General features: G+C 45.4%; 1 protein-coding gene across 1 annotated transcript in view; it reads right to left on the bottom strand.

The window, feature by feature from the left end:
• The window catches only part of RGS6 (regulator of G protein signaling 6), a 465,615-nt gene that overhangs the window by 123,941 nt on the left and 320,126 nt on the right, over positions 1–21,548 (bottom strand). The window contains exon 3 of the mRNA XM_008138879.3: positions 3,722–3,821. Within this exon, the coding sequence (XP_008137101.1) occupies positions 3,722–3,821 (100 nt within the window). The remainder of the gene's footprint in view (positions 1–3,721; positions 3,822–21,548) is intronic.

The raw sequence follows: 21,548 nt of genomic DNA on the forward strand, positions 1-21,548 counted from the left end.
TTCATGTTTAAGGCCTAGTTCTAAAATTATTAATGTGGTGGATAATTATAATAATGGTCAACCTGACATTGCTACTCCTGCACCAGGAGGTGGAGCTGGTTTCTCCCCCCTCTTAAGTCAGGGGTGGTCTTGGGATTTGCTTTAAAGAATAGACTGTGGTGGACTTGACATTGTTTGAGTTCTGGAGCCTCGGCTTTAAGAAGCCTTATAGTTTTCGTCTTCTCCCTCTTGGCACTCTGAGACTGTCAGGCTGTGAAGAAGCCCAGTATAACCTACTGGGGGTACAAGGCGATATGGAGGAGAATCGAAGCCCCAGCTAAGACTAAGCATTGCTGCTAAACAAATGAGTGAGACCCACCCTGTGGCATCAACTGAACTATCAGATGAGTAGGGCCTCATTGGTGAGACGAGCAGAAGAAATGCCTGGATTGCCAAGTCATGGAATCATGATCATGAGAAATAAAGATTCATTATGGTTTGTAGTAGTTGGTTATGCAAGATATTGATATATATCCTCAGAGAAATGTTCTAGATATACTCAAGAAAAACTCACAATTCTCTCCTCTGGGCGTTGTTCATTCTTCTATTATAGCACACAGTTCATATAATTATTGTTCTACCAGTGTCTGTTTCTTTCACTAACTTAATAGCTTTTGAAAGTAGAGATCAGGTTTCCATTCACCTTTATATCTGCTGTGACTATTCTAGTGCCTGGTACCTAGCAACTGTGGACATTTATTCCCCAGGTCATACACTTATCATTTTCTGAAATGCTTTCACTTGATCTCTGGAACTCATGGTCAATCATAAGTAAAAAAATTTATATCCTCAACTTTTCAGTCAATATTCCTTTCACCTTCTTGTTCTTCCCCAGTGGCCATGCTTCCCTGAAGCCCTCTTAGATGGCGGCTGTTTTGCCTCCCATGCCTTATACATCATGGGGTTTGAAGGCAGGTAAGTGATCTTATGGCTTATGTTTCTTATGGCTTCTTTCAGACTGCCTTCATTCCCTCCTTCTTCTTTAAAAAAAACACAACAACACTCAGCTTTGACTCCCATGACATCAGATTAAATGACCTAGACCTTTTGTTGTGAAAGTCATTTATTGATCCCTGGGCCTCTGCCTCTCATTCTATAAAGATTTTAACCACAGATCCACAACCACCCTCTCTAACACTCTCCCAGAAGTTATTTCAATAACCAGATAGCTCAATCTACCAAAATCATGGCCACTTAGTTCCTTGACTTCCTCTCTTCCATAGATCTTGTCTTTCATCCTATCTTAGTCATTTATTCCCTTGGTCATACCTTACTTGTTGTCACCACTATTATATTGCAACCCTAGATATTAACTATCCAATTGTTACCGCCTATATTTTTAGCTCTCTTACTCTCACCTCCAACTCCAAAACTTTTTTTGCCACTGGACTTAAAATCTATTGTAATTACTGCTCTTCACTGTTCCTTACCTATCTCATTATTCAGTTAAAATTTAATGGTCAATCCTTTTGGTTGTTCTCTTGCCTCTTTCTTGATTTATCACACTCTTATATTTGATATAGCCTTAATTAAGTCCAACTTTCTACCTAATAGGTGCCCACATCTGGGGAGCTAAATTGGCTGGAGAAAGAATAGCCTCTCTTTAAATTCATAAATGTTAATAATCTCAAGAGAATCCTTAATGCTACCTACCACTCAAAACTCTATTTCCTTAGCCAATTAATCTCTTTACTTTCCTAGATGACTATTTTATAGCTTCTAATTTCTCCCCAGACCTTCAGCAACTTACCCTCTTTGCTTCCCATATTACTAAGAAAATATAAACAATTAGAAGAAAACTTCTAAGAGCTCCCACCACATTTCTATGCTTATTTGTACCTCTGTGCACCTATTATGAGTCCCTTCTTTTTTCTATGAATAAATTATACATCTTCCTAGCCAAGTCTTCCCACCTATCTATGCATTACATTCAATCTCTTACCTACTTGCTGATATCACTTCTTGAATTTTCCCTGTTTCTCTTGTACCACTTTTCCCTTTTGAGTGAGCCATTTTCATCATTATAAACATATTGCCACTTTCACATTATTTGAAATCCTGCTAGTCCTGACCCCATTTACCCATTTAGATACTACTGCATGTCTTCCTTTTAAGAAAAATTCCTTCAAAGATTAATTACACTCACTTCTTCAAATTGCTCTCTTCCCATTCTGACTTGAACCAACTCCAATGAGGCTTTCTGCCCTCAATGTTTCATGGAATGTGCACTTATCAAGGTCAGCAATCAATTCTGATGTTGCTAAATTCAGTTATCGATTCTCAGTCCTAATCTTAGTTGATTTTTTTTACATAGTAGATCAATTCCACTTTTCCTTGAATCACTTTCTTGAAAATCTGGCTTCCAAGAAACCATATCCTCCTGATTTTTCTCCTTGTCTCCAGCTACTCCTCCATTTCTTTTTTAATATTAAAAAAATATTTATTGTTGAGAGTATTACAGATGTCCCCCTCTCCCTTTTTTTCACCCATTGCTCCCCTTCACCCAGTTCCTACTCAACCCTAGCCCTCACCATCATAATGTCTGTGTCCATGGGCAGTGCATATACGAATATAGGTTCTTTGGTTAATCTCTTCCCCCATAGAAAACCCTAAAAACTCCACTCCAAACTACTAGATTTAATAAATGAACCTGGCAAAGTAGCAGGATACAAAATTAACATCCAGAAATTGACAGCATTTTTATACACCAATAATGAACTCTCAGAAAGAGAAACTAAAGAGACAATCCCATTTACCACTGCAACAACAAAAAATTAAGATACTTAGGAATAAATTTAACCAAGAAGGTAAAAGACCTATACTCAGAAAACTACAGGACATTGAAAAAAGAGGTGGAAGAAGGTACAAACGAGTGGAAGTATGTACTCCTCAATTTCTTTTGCTGATTCATGTTAGCAGCCCATCGCCACAAGCAGGATACAGAACAGTTCCATTGCCTCCTAAAATTCCCTTGCACTATCCCTTTGTAGCACATTCTTCCCATAATTCCCAGTCCCTGGTAACCATGGATCTGTTCTCCAGCACTATAGTTTTTGAAATGTCATATAAATGGAATCATATAGTATCTAACCTTTTGAGACTGGCTTCTTTCATTCAGAAAAATTACTTTGAGATTCATTCAAGTTGGTATATGCATCAATAGTCCACTCCTTTTTATTAGTGAATGAGCACACAAAACATACAACCGACCCTCCCCCAAAAAAATAATGCAGAAAAACATTTTTAAAACCACTTCTTTTAGGAGTTCAAGTACAATAAGCTAAAAAAACTTAAAGGCATTTTGTAGAATCTGAACATAAGACTTTCTTAAAGCTTGTTTGAAACTAAAATAAGTTCTTTAACATTTTTGTGCTTGTCTACATCCTGTAGGCCAGATTGCCAATGGGCTAGCCTGTTTATTAATGCACTTGTTATTTCCCAGAATCCTTAATCTATACACAGAAGGGCTGGTCAGGCATGGTAAGACCATTCTTAATTATCAGCAAAGAGTAACCTCTTCCTAGAAACCAGGACTACCCTCAACTGTAAGAAGCATGTTGAAGGTACCATCTTTACTATTCACAAATTCTTAGACACCCCCCTTCCCCAGGTCACAATCAAGGCTATATAACTCTTCAGCCTTTCCCTGTTGCCACCAAAACCTTATAAGAAGAATGTTTACCTGTGACAACACTGGGGATTTTGGAGAGAAAGCTCTTGACTGTTCTGATGGGCACGCCCCCTGTCTTGTCATCTTGCATCTTTGTAATGATGTCTTCAATCTGAAAGAGGTTAAAGAAAAGAAGTGTTATTGTCTCCCACAAAGTAATAGTAAATGACACCTTTATAAATAGCCAAAATGTGGGAACGCGGATGCCAACAATAGGTATCAGGAAATAGCAGTCAATACATACAGTGGCAGGATTGTCTGTAGACCACGTGTTGTGGGTGGGAGGTTAGGGGATTACATACAATAGCATAAAGTATGGTCTGTAAGAATAACCCTCAGTTTAACAAGGTAAGGAGGAAGAAACACATAAGATTCTTGCTAGGATCCAACATGGATGTGGTGAAATCAATTCTCTTTTGCAAATTGGGTTCACATATAGGTTCAACCATATGAAATTTCCATATTCAACCTAAAAATGGCAATTTCCTATAGTTTAACTAAATATATTAACATGCTACTGATTAGAAAGTATAGGCAGGACTAAAGAAGCTGGAGGACAAGTCTCAGTGGTTGTGTGAAGGGGGCCATCTTGAGCCAGGGCTAAGGTAGAGCAAGGACAGGATTCGATTCTCTCCAGGGCTATGGCCTGGAGCCAGGGGAAATCTTACTGATGAAACCAGATACTATGCACATACACTGAAAACAGGAGAGAGGTGATGGACTACCAAGGATGCAGGTGCCTAAACTGGGAAACCAGTTTGTTGCTAAGAATTTACAACCCTGGGCAGAAATCTTCAGAATAGGATGCAGAAGAATCTGTAATAAGGACTTTTTGTTTGGAGAGTTAAAGGGGGTGGTGGGCAACTGGAAAAGGGGAGAGGATAATGTTTAGCTTTCTCACATATTTTGTTTCCCTGAGCCACAAAGTATCTTTGAAACACCAGGATGGGTTTTCTGAGTTATTCCTTAATAGATTTTAAGTGTAGAAATTTAAAGCTATAGCTTACCTTGTCTAACATACTAATAATGCAATTTGAGGGTAAGTGAGTTTCTCAGTCACATGACTAATAACTTATTTGAAATAAATAACTTGCTAGAGGCAAAATTAGAATATGGCATAACTTAATAATGTATATGTATATGTACATGTATATGTATATACATGTACATATACATATATATATACACACACACAATGGGTAAAATATATATTAAGAATTTATTATGTGCTAGGTACCACTCTAAGTATTGCACACATATTACCCTATTTAATCCCCATGATTATTTCATAAACTAGATTATACTATTATTATTTTTAGATAAAATAACAAAGATTTAATGAGGTGTTTTTTTCTCCCTCCTGCTACAAGTCTATTACATACAGGTCACCAGGGGGACTGCTCACTGCCATTACTCTGGGGCCCAGGCTGACGAAGCAGCCACCATCTGGAATGTTGCTGGTCATTGTGTTGGAGGGACAAAAGAAAATTCTGGAGAATCTTTCACTGGTTATTAAATATTAAAGCCCAGAAGTTACACAGAACTCACTTACTCACAATTCTTTGGCCAGAACTAGTTACACGGCACTACCCAACTGCAAAGGAGTCTTCTGGGTGCCAGGAGGAGAGGGAAACTGACCCCTGTGAGTAGCATTCATGACCACCATAGAGATTAAACAACTGGCCCCTGGTCACACAGCTACCCAGTTGTGGATCTGAGTTTGAACCCAGCCGTAGATCCCAGAGCTCAGGCTTCCAAGCCCTGGGTTGCTCTGCCACCTGATAAGATCCTCAGAAAACCAGCCCAGCAGGGAGACCATTCTCCCCTGGATATTTCTGGGTTTTCCTGAGAGGTACTACTAGTGAGAGGGAATCTGAAGCTTCTGACATCTTAGGCCAGCGGTTGCCAACCGGTGGTCTGCGGACCACTGGTGGCCTGTGAGGTCCGAAAGGTTGGCGACCACTGTCTTAGGCAGTGGATGGATATGTCATGCTAGGAAAAACGGTCATTCTCTGAAGACCCGCATCCTATTAAATGACAGGAAAAGGATTGTCATTTACATTCATGTTCATAGTTTCAACTAGTGCCCCACCTTCTGTCCTCCACACACAGCCCGATGATTTAGAATAGCTTGAGTACTACTGATAGTCAAGGAGAGTAATTCCTAGAAAAATGGACATTTTCAAAGCAATCTATGCTTTGATCTATTGTGCTATCTGAAACCCAATATGAGTTACATTGCTGCTTTTTAGGAAATGGCCTGAAAATCATGGGGAATTGGAGGGAAGCCAATATTTCAATTCGGTTAGAACCTTGACGTCATTAGATGGTAATGATTTCCATTCTCTGCTGATGTGAGCTGCAGTTAAAGATTAGCTGTGCAGAAGAAGTCACCATGATTCTCTTATCCTCTGCTCTGTGTAGTTGCTTTATCACACCATTGAATCTTTATTATTATTATACTAGAATCTTTATTATTATTATACTTTATTATTATTATATAAATTTAGTACACGGGATTCATGCACTAGTGGGGGGCATGGCCTGCGGGGATTGGCCCGCTGTGGGAGCCCCGCTCATCCCAGTCAGCCGAGCAGCTGTGGACCCGCCCTCTGAGTGGCTGCTCCCAGGTCCGGCATCTTCTGTGGAGCCAGAGCATTCGCCTCTCCAGGGGACCCAGTCAGGGCTGGGCCCAGGGACAATAGCACTAGAGGTGGCGGAGTAGGCCTCAGTCCTGTGGCGGCCACAAACCCGCCTCCCAGCCCCCAGGGTCAGCTCTGCAAGTCTGGTGGCGGTGCTGTGCAGCCTATGGAGGAGGTGGCAGGGAGCGAGGAGTTGGAGCCTGGGGCAAGGAGGTGACAATTGCAGCCCGGGTTCCTGCCCATTGACCCGGGGTTCACAGCGGGAGCAGCCACTCATCCCAGTCAGCTGAGTGGCGCTCCCACTGTGGTAGTGCACTGACCACCAGGGGGAAGCTCCTGCATTGAGCATCTGTCCCCTGGTGGTCAGTGTGTGTCATAGCAACTGGTTGACCAGTCATTCTGGTCATTCCACTGTTCAGTCGCTGGGCTTTTATTATATAGGATAAGTTTCAGGTGTATAACATTGTAATTCAACACCTGTGCAAACTACAAAGTGGTCACCCAATACCTAACTTCTTATGTTGGCCTACAATGTACGGAGAGGTGTAACACTCATCAGAGGTCACAATTGGATCAAAAGGACAATCCCCTTAACTGACCAGAAAGGGTTTACATTCTAGCAATAGTTTACAACATCAGAGGAATAGAAGAATGTTTCATTAGTCCCCAATTCTTGACTCCGCCATATATTAGTATACACCTAAATTCTCATGGAGGGCAGAGAGTCTGCTTCTTGACTGTTTGGCTTGGTCATGCGACTTGCCTGGCTAATGGGATGCTATTGAACATGATGTGAATAGAGACTTTCAAGATACCTGCATGGTTAGGGTCACCCTTTTCTCATGCTCTTCTGCAGCAGATAGTTGTTTTTTTCCAAGGAAGGTGAGAGGCATGTGGAGCAGAAGGGGCCCATCCCTGACTAAATCAATCAAAACTCAGCTGCCCAGCAGGCTCACGAGGAAGAAATAAATGCTTATTGTTATATGCCACTGAGTTTGGGGTGGTTTTCTATGCAGCAAAATTGTGGCTACAGCTGACTGATACAACATGTTGAAATGGAGGCTCAGAAAGTTTAAGTGATTTGTTCAAGGACACAAAGCTAGTAAATGGCAAAGCCAGGATCCTTACCCAAGTCTTCCTGACTCTAATTAATGCTCAAGCTCTGCCTATCAAATCTAAGATTTATCTTTTTATCCTTAACCAGGGCCTGCCAACATGCTTTTCAGATAGACGCTTAATACTGTTTGTATTGAAGGGAAAGTTTAGTTCAGTCCTAAGGGGGTAGAGCAGGAAACAGAGAAATTGATCCAGATAATCAGTTTATCAGCCATCTCAGGATTGATTTTGGCCCAATGACTGATGAGCTCAGCATTCTCTCTTTTTGTCCCAAGGGTTTAGTTGGATTTATCTTATACTGGCATATCACATCTTCTGGGTTGGGAACAGAGAGATGGGAAGGCATATATACTTATATTTTCTTGATTTTTCAGGTCTATCTAACTTCTGACACCTTTTGTTCCTGAGGAAGAGCAACATCAATTCCCTGTCATTCTTTAATATGAAATTCTGTGTCACTGTGGAGCTTGTTGGACCCAAGTTTCACTGTGCCAATCAGTTAGCAGGTGGCCCTTATCTGACAGACAAGTGATGCAGAGAAACCACTTGGCCAGCTCCGCTGGTTCTGCCTGGATGGGTCACAACAACCAGGACGCCCTTCTCCAAGGAGATCCAAGCTCCACACTAACTAACGTGCAGGTAAAACATTTTCTAAACAGCAGGAGAAAATGGAAATCATTATACCACACGGTGGGTTTTCTCTGAAAAGAGGAATATTATGAGATGGTAGAAATAGTTCATTGAAATAGCCATGGAGTATAAGAGAGAATGAGGAGAAGCAATCCTCTCTTTTCAAACTAAAGCCACAGAAGGACAGCGGGACAGTAAGTCTGAGGCCAGAGAGAAATGCTGGTCTTAGCTTCACTGACTTGCTGTGTTGACCTTGGACACGTTACCTAACCTCTCGGGATGTCACTTCCCTCACCCCTACAGCAACAGCTCTGGTTGTTAAACAACATTCCTTGTTCTAAAACACAAGAGACTTGACTGACTTGACAAATGCTAATTTGTGCCTGTGAGTAAAGGGTAGGACAGGTAATCAGACCTTGGGGTTCCCATTGCCCTTGTTGCCCATCTTCCAGGTGGATCCATGAAGAATGCTCCCCTGGGCTAAGAGGTACAAGGTGTGGGGAGGGTGCTCGGCAGGACGAGGGAGTTTTGATGTTTTGAGAAATCATTTTGGACAAATGGCACCAGATCGAGATATGAGCCCAAGTGGCCCTGACACTGCTCTTTCTTGACCAGTCCCATGCCTGCTCATCTCTGCTAACAGACATGACAAAGGGCCAATACCAGTTTTGTTTCTAAAAATTAATTATCCAGTGAACTAATTTATTTAGCTCCTCCAATATTTCCTTCATGGGAGATTTAAAAATTTTAAGAATAAACAAGCTATGCTGTCATTACTTTAAAAACAATCCACCACAACTTTAGCAAAGAAGGCAGAGTATGCCTCAGGCATGAAGGTCTTTTTTATTGAAGCGTTTCAACTTGACTTTGCAATCACTTGCCTATTTCTAGCACTAATGACTGTCAGTTCAGCTCCTGCATTTCATTAAAGACCCCTTCTGTTTTGGTATCTGAGAATGAGTGAAAATAAGTTTTTGGACACGTCTTATCAGCCCAGAGGCAGAAATCAGAACTGGCAAATGATAATCATATTTCTTAATCCAAAATGTGCATGCTTCATTGAGCATGCTCTGTCCCATATGTGTTCCATAGATTGGGCCTTTCCTCATTTTTATTTTTAAAAATACAGCACACTGCTATCCTCAACTTTTAAATATAATGAGCTTCCCTTACTGGTTTAGTGGACATGTATTGAACACCTATAAAAGTAGGTGAAAGACAGAATCTGTCCCCCTTCATCATGGACTAAAATTTTTCAGAAAGGTTGAGGGATGTAGGCTCACAATTAAGGATGTGTTGGAGACAGAAGAGCCAAGTATGGGTTCTAAAGAAGCTAGGAGGTGAAATACTAAGGAGTATCACTTTCCAAGGTCCTTGGAAGTGGAACCATCGAAGACTCCCTCCATTTTTCATCATCCCACTCAAAAGTCCGTGATTTCAATGACAGGAGGGAAATTTTCAGATTCCTTGTACTAGCTACGATAATGGTTGAAATGCCAGTTAATTTGTTTTCAGTTAAACTTACTTTTGAATCACTGTATATGTCTAGTATGCTTTTGATAGAAAGTAAAAAAAATGCAACCTCCAAACATGGGGTCTATTTTTCCCATGTAACAAGCAAACTGTATGTGACTGGCCACTGGCATTACTGTAGTTACTTAACTCTATATGAACTACCATCATGGTTGCCAGATAGCTGCCCCAGTTCCAGGCATCACTTTTATGTTAAAAAAGAAAAAAGGTGGAAAGTGGAGAGTGTTGGAATAGCTGTATTTGTTCCTTGTGTCCGGAAAAGCATATTCCTTCCCAGAATATCCCAACAGATCTCTGGTCTCATTGGCCAGAACAGGGTCACATGACTACATGTAGCTGCAAAGGAATCTGGGGAAGAGGGTATTTAGCTTTTCCAGCCTCTACACCACATGGAAACATGGGAAGGGGAGAATGGAAATGGGGTTAGCTTAACCAAATAACACTGTCTACCACAAAGACCCTGTACTAAAGAACATTCATAAAGGATGGTTGAGCAGGCCTTGATTCCTCTCGGATCTGTTCTCCGCACTGCAACCTGTGTGATACTCTACGAAAAATATGACCACTTAATTCCTCTGCTTAAAATCTATCTATAGGTTTCTTAGTGATTATTCTATTATAAAATCTTATAGAACCCTCTATCTTTCCTCTATAGCACTTTAATTTGGACTTGCATTTTTCATTAGACTTTTTCTCGCCATTTAATCTTAATAGTTGGTGCTCAGTAAATATTTATTGAATGAATGCATGGATGAATGAATTAATGAATGCTACATTCTTAAAGAATTTTATCTGGGATTCCAGCATTGAATGGGATGCTTAATATATTAGGATCTTAGGGGTGTTGATACCTGTCCTTTTATATTTACATTTTAAAGATCATTCTGCTTTGGAAATGGGTTAAATAAACAGAAGCCTCAAGATTCCATAAATGTTAGCAACAATGTTCAAGGAATTGCTCCACAGGCACCCAAGTACCAGTTGAGTTAGAAGCCAGTTCCCCAAAGTATCATGCATGACATTCATTACCCAGGGCTGTGCCAGGGTAGAAGGATGAAGCAGCATTATTTGTTTTGTCTCCTGGAGGCTTATTTTTATGGTTTTAATATTACCATATGTGGTGCTTCATAAATTACTTTTATGGAAAACATTCTCCCCCATGTAATTGAAGAGGAAAGCAGGCAAGAATGATGTTCTAGGTCAGTGAACAAATGGCTTCTTGATGATGCTTTAGGGGGAATTACTTTCCCCTGAGCTTGGCTGGAGTAGCCAAGCCTTAGCAGGCACTGTTTCTCTTGTATAAGAATCTGTTGTTGGCTTGGAAACAAGAGCGGAGCAGATCCTTTGAGCAAACCACAGAATCAGGAATCTCTGACTGCAGAAGACCAGCTACAATGCAAATGAGGAAAATAAACACTGACTAATGAAACACTCTAGCAATGTCAGAGCACCTAAAATCTCTTTATTACAATCTCCTCAAATTACCCCAACTTGAGTATGCCATCTGCTGTTTATTGGGAGCCATCCCCTCTTTACAGATAAGCACACTGATGCTTAGGGAAGGTAAACTGTCCAAGGCCAAATGAGACTGATGAATAATGAGATTATTTGGATCAAACCCAGGCAGTCTTGCTCCAGAGCTGGCTCCCGGGATCACCACACCAGCTGCCAGGGCAGCTCCTGGGAGGCCTTGGTTCATGCAAGTAAGGCTTCAGCTGAGTGGAAGAAGATGTGGGAGATGGGGCCACATCCTATATAGCAAAATGTAATCCACAGTGTGGAAGGCAGAAGAATGGTCCCCCCAAAAGATGCCCACATCCTAATCACTGTGACTATGTTATCTTACATGGCGAAGGGACTTTGTAGATGTGATTAAGGTTAAGGACCTTGAGATGGGGTGATTATCCTGGGTTATCCAGATGGGCTGTCTAATCACATGAGTCCTTGAAAGATGAGGACTTTTCCCAGCTGTAGTCAGAGAGAGATGTGACCATACAGGAAGCATCAGAGAGGTGGGACTTTGCTGGCTTTGAGGAAGGAGGGAGGGTGCACAAGCTAAGAAATGTGGGTGGCTTCTAGAAGCCAGTAAAGGCAAGGAAAAAGATGGTCCCCTAGAGCAGTGGTCGGCAAACTCATTAGTCAACAGAGCCAAATATCAACAGTACAATGATTGAAATTTCTTTTGAGAGCCAAATTTTTTAAACTTAAACTTCTTCTAACGCCACTTCTTCAAAATAGACTTGCCCAGGCCGTGGTATTTTGTGGAAGAACCACACTCAAGGGGCAAAAGAGCCGCATGTGGCTCGCGAGCCGCGGTTTGCCAACCACTGCCCTAGAGCCTTCAGAAAGGTGTGCAGTTCTGCCAACTCCTTGATTTTAACCCAGAGGGCCTATTTCAGACTTCTGTCCTACAGAATTGTAAGATACATGCTGTCTGTAGGCATTAAACTTGTGGTAATCTGTTACAGCAGCAATAGAAAACTAATACATACAGTGACCTATTCATGAGTAAATATTTGGAAAATCAGTATTCTGCATTGTTTTCAAAACAGATTAGTATTTTCTCCTCCTGGGGAAAAACTGAGTGAATTTCCTCTAACCCCACTACTCTCTGTTCCCTTTGAAGAGCTTGACAGCCAAACTACTGGTCAACCAGACACTGTGGCAGTCTGCTTGGGGGAAGACGTCAGGGATAAGGACAGGAGAGATATCTGTCTACAACCTGAAGTAATTGCTTCCATGGCATTTGATAGGCTTCAGGTTTTGGTCTACCTGGGACCAATCAGATGGGTGGCGCAGAGGTTATTTCCAGGAGCTTCTTAAATGGGTCACAGTAGCTCATTAATTAACTCTAACACCACATTCTACCTATGGAAAAACGAATATGCTTTCTTTCACCCCATCTCAAATGTTCCCTTGCTACATGCTTCATCCTAGACCACCACGGAGAATTGTAGAAGGAATACCACGTGGCCACATAGCTCAAGTAAGCAGGCAGAGCACCGTAAAATGCTCCAGATTTGAACACTTTCATATTAAGTTTCTACAGAAATATTCTAGGTTTAACATGTATATCACTTCCCCCCTTACTGCTGGAGAGAGGTCAGTATCTGTGCTTCCAAAGAAAATCTGGTCTTGGAATATTACAATTTTTTACTCCTGGAGAGGAGCAAGGAACTTACGTTGTCCTGCCTCTGACCCCAAGGACATCCTGGACTCTGGAATCACTTGTCCTTTCTGACTCACTTCCTTTCTGACTTTCCCTCAACACCTTGCCTTACTCCAAGCTTAATAACTGAACTGGCAACTGGAGTGGATTTTAGAGCTTAGAAAACTTTATGTAAATCATCTCCTCCTCAAAAACCTGCTGTGGCTCCCTACTACTGCAAAAGAAATGCCAAGTTACTGACTATGGAATTTAAAGTCCTCTATCATTTGGCAACAAACTACTTTCCATCCTAACTTCATGTTGAAGTGGAGAAGTTGCTGTCTACCCCACACAGCCACCAGGAGGAAGAAGAGAGGAAAAGGTTATATGTAGAGCACCTGTGTCTATATGAAAAGGGCCTTCTCCTTCCTCTACTTGTGGGTTAAGGAGTTGCATGGAACCAGGAGGTGGGGAGGAGAGATGCAAATGTGAGAAACTACATGATTTCAGACAGTGCATGGATCCCGGACTTCCAGACTCCAGAACTTTGAGGCAATAAATGTATGTTGTTTAGGCTACTCTGCCTGTAATGTTTTGTTTCAGCAGCCCTAGCTAACTAATACACCTCTCATGACTTTACAGATTACAGAAATTGGTTTTTTAAGGATTTCTGTTAAACACATAATGAAAATGATTTCCTCTCATGCTCCCTTCCTCTCCTCTCTCTCTTCCCCTCCATGCCGCTCCCCGCCCCAAATGGTGACTAATTATTTCCAGATTAGACAGTGTTCCACATGCCAAATGGACTAATTTGATGTCTTGTGTATTGTCTGATTTCCAGGAAGACACACACATACTACTTCAAAGCTCTAGCTTTCTAACAGCCGAGACTAGGTCTGATATGAGGGCGGCTGGGAATGAATTCCAGATTCACCAACTGCACTCAAAACCAGAAGGGGGAGGAAGACACTGGTTTCCAGGATCAGGAGTGAGGAATATCATGATTAGAGTTGGCCTTCTGTTGACTCTAAACTACCTGTAATAAGGAATAAATGTTAACTCATACACTCAGCATACATAGGTAGATCACCATACAGACAGTTTGAGAGAGAAGTGATTTAGCAGCACAAATTAAGATATTTTGCATTTGAGTCAACTGAAAACTTACAATATAATGCAGCAGCAGCAACAGCAAAAAAGTTAATTTGTTCTTAGGATGAATGAACAGAAACAATGCATGGAAGAGGGAGGCGATAGGGCCCTCATCTGCTCTGATGAGGCCACAGTTAGGAACAGACCATGTTCCCTCGGGCACCAGACCAAGAAGAACATCCGAAAACTGTAGTGAGCATAAGAGCACATGAAAAAAAACTGTAGTGAGCATAAGAGCACGTGAAAGCATGAAAGAGCAGGGGTAGAAGTTGGCATATCTATCAACTGAAGTCAAACCACAGTCCAAGAAAAGAGCGTGCTTGCTCTGCAAATGCAGCTTCCGGGCGAGCACTGTGGGCCCTGGCCCTTTCCATACAGGGATTCTGGGCCCGCCACTGTGCAGCTCCAGAAGCACTGCCTGAGCCAAGGCCTGGCCCCCAGGAGTCACTAAGTACCTTAAAATGCGACTCAGTCAGCTTGGAAGGGAAACCTGTTAACCTATTAGCCTCATCCTCCCTAGGATGAATTAGGTCACCAGATGAGCCAACTCTCACCAGGGAACAGGACCACCCAGAGGACTGGGGACACGGGAGGTGGGGGGTGAGAAGAAGGGTGGAGTCTGAGGCTTGAATTCTAAGGCAGGCAGGCCCAGGTGAGGGGCTGCAGGTGAAAGGTGTGCATGGAGGTGGGATAAACTAGGCCCTTTAGAGCAGGCTCATCCTGAACCCCACTTTCTTTGGGGGCAATTGGGCCTGGATGCTAGAGGTTCAGTATGAGCCTCCGGGGCGGGGGGGGGGGGGGTATTCTGGCATGGTTGGGGAGATCTTTAGTTCTCAGATTGCCAGGCCCTGAGGGGAGAATGGGTGTACAGGAGGGTGGAAGAATGCTGAATGGGGGTGCCATAAAGGCTTCACCTCAAAAAGCCCTCAGAGTGGCTTTCTGCATGTGGTTTTTACCCTAAGCCACTCTGAGATCTGAGTTACCTCTCCACATTTTTGCAGGAAATATGTAAGACAGACATTCCTCGTTTCCCTGAAACCCTAGCACCTCAGTGGGTGCTATTGGGTTTCTGGGTGTTTTCAGGCCAATCCAGACCATCACTCCTCCTCCCTCCTGCCTTCAAGGTCAAATGATGGTTCCATGGGGGAGGGTGGAGAACTAAGAAAGGAGAAGTGCTTCCCAACCACCTCCCCGGTGGCCTTAAGCTCTGAGCCACCTCTCTTGTCTCTTCCCCAGGTTAGTGCAGGGTTCAAGTGATGTAGATGGCAGCTCCTTCCAGAGCTGATAGGGCTGTACCTGGTCCAGCACCAAGGCCGATGCCCTGGGGAAGGGTGGGGTTCTGCATGAGCCTCAGGGGATGGGGTTCTGTTGTGGCTGGGGATTTCCAGCACCGAGCCTTATGCAGAAGGACCACACCATTGAAAACATGGGTAAGCTCTCTCAAAAATGTCTTTTGTCCCTGAGGGGCCTCCTTTTGGACACCAATCACATGCTAGCTTTGACATTGTCCATGGGCATGGAGAGCCTGGGGAGCTGCGGGGGGTGGGATGGGGGGGGGGAAGGGAGGGATTAGGGGAGGGGATTGCGAGATGGAGAGAAAAGTGCACAACCAACCGGCATTTGTTTGCGATAATGCATGTGCAGTGGAGAGAGAACGCCCAATTGATAATAACTTCTGACAGTTAAAAGCCTTTGCCAACATGTAGGTCATTTTGGGATGCAGAGATTTGATGGGAATAGAAATCTGGTGTGTGTGTGTGTGTGTGTGTGTGTGTGTGTGTGTGTGCCTGTGTGTACTTGTTACCTTGCGGTGCTGGAAATAAAACTCAGCCAGTAGGCGGTTAGATTTCAGTTGCTCCTCAGCAAGGAGGAACAAGAGCCCTTTTGGGGGAATGTGATGGCAGAGGTGTTTTGCCTCCCTGAGGCCACCGGGCACGTTGGGAAGGGCCCCTTCCTGCTATTTCTAGCACAAGGGTGGGGTGCTCCACTGGGGTCCAGACTAAAGCCCTTTGGGGTTTGAGCCCCAACGCCAGCTGAAGAAGAGACAGTGCAGAAGTCTAGCAATGCAGTGAGTGGCTTGGAGAAACCTGACTTTGACAGTGGAAACTATCGGCGAGGAAAACACGGCGGTGGGGACGGTGTCAGAGGATAGAAAAGCGCAGAGCTGCCCATGGCTGAGCCCTGGCAGACGCAGGCGTGACCGTGATCCCCACCAGACTGGGAGGCAATAGCGTCCTCCCAATGACACACCGGTTAGGTTCCGACCCTCCCTCGTCTCCCCATGCCGGCTGTCCTACCTTGTGGCTCAGGCAGGAGCTGGGTGCATTCCCAACTGTCTGTTCAGAGTTGAAGCAGCTCAGGAAGAAAGCATCAACATAGACCTCTCCTTGATTCAAGTTCATGATATTAAGAGCTTTCCCCCCTAAATTATAACTTGCTACGAACAGTAGTCAGATTACTGTGCTTCTTCCAAGCACAACCATTCCCAAGTTGCGGGGGCAATGAGGTGGGGTGGGACTGGGGTCTGAGATCCACAATGGGGTGCAGCCCCCGTGGACCAGGAGGCAAAGTACCCCCCCCCCCAATGGGGAGAGTCTGGTGTGAAGGTCCCTGCGGTGCCTCCATCAGCTGCTCTTCACCCCACGGGGAGGGTGTGTGCTTAAACTATCAAGTGCCACCCGGCTAGCTGTGTAACCCTGGGCAAGTCTGTGCCTCAGTTTCCTTGTGCGAATCAAAGGGTTTTGACAGCTCCTAAAACCCTCTCCAGCTCTGACAATCTCGAAGGCTCTTCCTCCAAACCCACAGCTTGTCACCTCTCCTAGGGCATCAGGGAATGCTGCTTAGGGAACACGCAGGGTGGGTATGGGGAGAGGAAAGTTCCCGCCTGATCCTCTTCGTCCTGCACAGCCTCTTCCCTTCCTCCAGGGGACGGGAGCGCAGCCCAAAGGTGGGCTGGCCACACACTGGCTCCTGGGGCTGCTTCTCAGGAGTGTGGAGCGTGCAGAAATTCGGCTCCTCTCTGCTCCCTGGCTGAGGAAGTGTGCCTCCCTTCTCGGTTCCAAGTCACAGATGTCCAGTGCTACTGCCCCCCACCCCCAATTCTCCCACAGGTCAGTCGCTCATAAGGGTGCTATTTCGATCTTCATCTGCCTCATCCTCTCTCTCTCATTTGCTCCAAATCCAGATGGGAACTGGGGGTGTTATTAAGTGGCCGCTCTAAAGCCCCCCAAATAACCCTGGAAACCTACTGCCTGGACCGAAACATCAGCAACTCTCTCTTTTTTTGGCAAAGATTTCAGGGCTCTGCAGAACTCTGCCGTAGTTTGCGAGCCATCTGGGGCCTGTAGGAGCTTAGTTCAAGTTGTTCTCAAGGAGACCTGCTGCCGGCAACAGCCCACAGTGTCTGCCCCGCTCCCTCAGCCACGCGGAAGCTCGGGCTGCACGCGGCACCTCCAAAGTCAGGCTGAACCGAGCTTAGCCGCCGCCGCCGCCCAGCCAGGGTCCACTGCGTTGACTAATTCACAGGTTGCCTCTGGGTGTGTAAACACAGGCTGGGCTAACGTGGGCCGACCGGTGATTTCATGCATCATTTAACTCTTTGCATTGCCGAGGAGTGCAACAGAGATGAGACCATCAGAATAACTCCATCCTTGTAAGTGGAACAAAATATTGCAGACTAACTGTAACAGAAGCATGCGTCTGGGTAGCCCACGGAGAAAAACAAACGCGGGCCTTTGTTACAGGGATAATGGGGCACACCTTCCCTTTCTCTCGTCTGCCTGCAGCGAGTGGCCTGAAAGAGCGTGTCTCAGGTCCAGTGGGAGGTGCCACTCGCCCTCTGCTCCCAAGTACCCAGAGGCAGTGAAGGAAAAGGCATGGACAGGAGAGACAGAGAACACAACCAGGGCTGTACACCCTTGACCTTGGAGCCTTGGTCTGAAAGGAGCCTTGAAGCCCCGAGGCAGGGGTCCCTGCCTGACGCTGAGAGGAAATGCAGCCCTGAGGGCTGTCTGCCCAGCAGTTGTCTCCAGCATTGTGTCATCCCATTCGACCCGACCCTGGACCCTCGGTAATGACCTCTTAGCCAGCAGATTGCAAATGAAAGCTTACAAACTGCTATCTTCCGGAAGAGAAGGGCTCACAGCTCAAGGCAAACAGCTCTCGGTTCTTGAACAACAGGGTGGCTTCCAGCCTAGTGGTGGTTTAGCACAGCCAGCCAATGCAGCTGCTCCGGGCGAAGGCGGCAGGTGGCCCCATACCCCCTTCTTGAGTCTTCTAACCTTCGCTTTTGGCCAGGCGGCCTCCTGGCTGGGTCTAGCGGAATCCTGGGCCAGCTGGCTGGCTGGAGCACATCCCTCTGCAGACCGACGCTCCGTATGGACTGAGCTGAAAGCCGGGCCGGCAGGGCCAGCAGTCCTGTCTGCCTGGTCTCCGATACATTGATTAATTGCGGGGCACGGGAAGCCCTGCTCCAAGGCCCGGACAGACCACAGGGCTTTGGAAAGAATGCAAACGGACGAGACTCTCCTGTTGTCCGGGAAGAGGAAACAATCAAAACGTTTAAAATGTCACTGCAGGGAAAATTCCTTGCAGATGTTTAGCTGAAAGCTGAGATGGAACCCCTGACACCCCCGTCTGGCCAGGAGTCTCCAGGCCCCATGCAGGGCTCCTGGGAGAGGTGTGGGATTCATTCTGAGAAGCACGCAAGATGAAGTTGAGATGTGGGCCCTGCGGATGTGAAATGAAATATCCTGTCACTGACACGGGTGTTTAAACCCCACCACTTGGCTGAGGCAGAGGAAAGGTTAATGCTGGTGCACGGGAGTCAAGCTCAGGGAGACCCGTGGTGAAAACCTTGCTCTTTCAGCCGGCCGACAACCTCTCTGGTAGGGGAAGGGAAACCTACGCTAAGAAGGTATGCATCCTCCTCGGGGCCCCATTTCCTCCAGTTCACGAGTGCTCAGGGTGCTGCTGGCCTAAGGGGTGCACACAGGCTCTCAAACGCTCCCTCCATAGTCACATCCACCCCTACAGCAGGGGGTGCAGCGAGGCACACAATGGAAAGAAGCGACGGCTTGGAAAAGCTGCTCTTTCACAGATGTGTTGTTCCTTCTGGGGGCCACACTCACACCCTCTGGCTGTGTGTTCCACCCACACGGTAAGCATCGCATGCTTTCACTGTCATGGACAAAGGCTGAGAACTGGGAGGAGTGGATGGGGAGGTTTAAAACCTCCGTCCAGGGCAGGATCCCGTGTCAGGGGCTACGAGGCTCCCGATGCGGGAGAAACGTTTGCACCTGCAACGTCAGTGCTTCATGAACATACCCCGCTCACCAGCTGTGCCTGACGCTGTGGAGGACGCGAATGCTCGGGATACCAGCAAGAGGTTTACAGTTCACCACGCAGGAGTCTTTACACCTCTTGGAGGTTTGATTCTGAGACCTCTGACCTCTGACCTCTGACCTCTGAATTCCGTGTGTAGAGAAGGGCAGGAAGTTGGATAGTCCAAAGTGGTGAGAAGAAAGGCAATTCTTAAAACCCGATTTGGGGGACAGCCCTGCAGGTCCCTTCCCCCTCAGTGTGGCCATCCCTCCTTCGCACTACAGGTGCCCACTGCCCCCATGGCGGTCCCTGCCTGCTTTCCAAGACCCCTCCCTTAGATGCCCCACTTGACATGCTCTCTACTGAAAGTGCTTCCACTCTCTGGTTTTTGCCACTAGTGACATTTACCTGACCCTATCCCAGGGCCTGTCATTCTAGGACCCTCCTCTTTTCCTAAAATGAAAAACAAAACTGTATTTCTAATTAATTGGCACTCGCCTTCCCTATGAGAGAATTTGCACAGGGACCTTCCGGACATCGAATGCCAGTTTAATCCTGCCCAGGAGAGCACCTGCTTGGAGCTGCCCTGTGTTTTTGTGAATATTCCCTCTGACTGGGCAATGCCGAGTGTCCTGGCATGCCGCCTGGCACCATGGAGTGTGAGGGTCCCAGAAACCTGGCACGGGGCTGCGGTTGGAGGTTTTACTTGGTTTATTGTTTCTCACCAAGATTTCACCGAAATTACCATTAGTGACAGGAAGCACCATGGAGCATGCACGTATGTGTGTATGTGTGTGTTGTGTGTGTGTGTGTGTGTGTGTGTGTGTGTGTGTGGGGGGGTGCGCATAAGGGAATGTTAGCAAGCAAAAGAATTTTTACTAAAACTTTCCAACAACTAAAATAAGTAAGTGTATGTGAGTGTTGTATATAGTTTACATTTTTTGGAGTCACAGAAACATTTAAAATGTCTCTGCTTTTTGTTACTTCTTAAATCTCACCCTAGTTTTCCTCTTGTTCCCAACAGCCCTGGACCCTCGGGCAGTTTGCAGGGGGTAGGACTGGCCATGGCGATGCTGGTGTTTCTCCACCTTGGTATTTCAGCTACAGTGAATCTATGTGGCCACCGGTTCACTGGGGACCACTCTTGACTAGTCCTGTTTACCCTCTTCACCTCGCTTCCTACCACTAATGGCTCGGTACCCTAGTCACGAGTCATTGTTTCATCTCCCTGTTCATCTAGAAGGACTGTGAAGGTAGGGAAATCTGTTGCTCTTCGCACGTAGTCGCCGCTCAATACTCTTCTAAAAATATTTGTTCAGCGCCTAATATGCTCCAGGTGCTTGTCGAGACTGACTTGAATTAATCCAGACAGCACCTCTGCAGAGCAGTTGTTCCCATCTTAAAGCGATGCTAGGGAAGGGCAGAGGAGGAATAAACCCTCTTCAGACACACACAGCTGCTATGTGGCAGTCAGTAGTAGCAGGGTCCGAACTCAGGCATCTGCAATCCAAGGCCAGCAGCTTCAGTCCTTTCAATCTTATTCTAGTTGTGCCGATGACTGGTTAACACCTACTCGCCTCTCGTACTTAAAAGTGATACTTTTACAACAGGGAAAGAAGTGTGCCTGACGTCGTGTAGACGGCTCTCCCTCTGGTTTAATGACGCGAAGGAAGCCAGATGTGTAAGTCATTCTCGTATTATAATTACAAACACAGCAAAGCACCGTTATGCAGCTTATTAAGTTGTAATTCTTAGATGCAACGTACTTAATTCTTGGAGAAGAGAGGTGGGTGACCTTTACTAAGCAACTATTTGCAACTGCCAGGCACTGTGCAGGCTCCTCTCCAGGATGACCTCACGCAGCTCTGATCACGCCCTGGGACGGGGGGGTCATGATCACCCCTGCTCTCCAGAGATGGAAAGTGGGGTGCAGTTTGCTCAAGGTCACAAAGCTGGAAATAGATGTAGGATTTGAATTGGGATCTAAATTAATTTAAAGTCAACTTTTTGAATAGGTAACACAGGCATATGACACAAAATTTAACAGGTAGAAAGGGGATATAGTAAGAAGTAAGCCTACCTCTCGCCAGTGACCCCAGCCAAGTCCTCTGTCAAGAGGCAGTCACTGTTGTCAGGTTCATGGGTATGTTTTCAGTGATATCTTATTCGTACACAAGCTTACACTGTATCTATAACAATCGCTGTCACTGTCATTAGTTCACAGCCCTGGTTCACCCTACAGGACTGTCAGCACTTATTTTCTTGGTGATCACACCCTTAAAGGACATAGTACTCC

This window comes from Eptesicus fuscus, chromosome 5 (genome assembly GCF_027574615.1).
Source record: "Eptesicus fuscus isolate TK198812 chromosome 5, DD_ASM_mEF_20220401, whole genome shotgun sequence".
Classification (NCBI taxonomy): domain Eukaryota; kingdom Metazoa; phylum Chordata; class Mammalia; order Chiroptera; family Vespertilionidae; genus Eptesicus; species Eptesicus fuscus.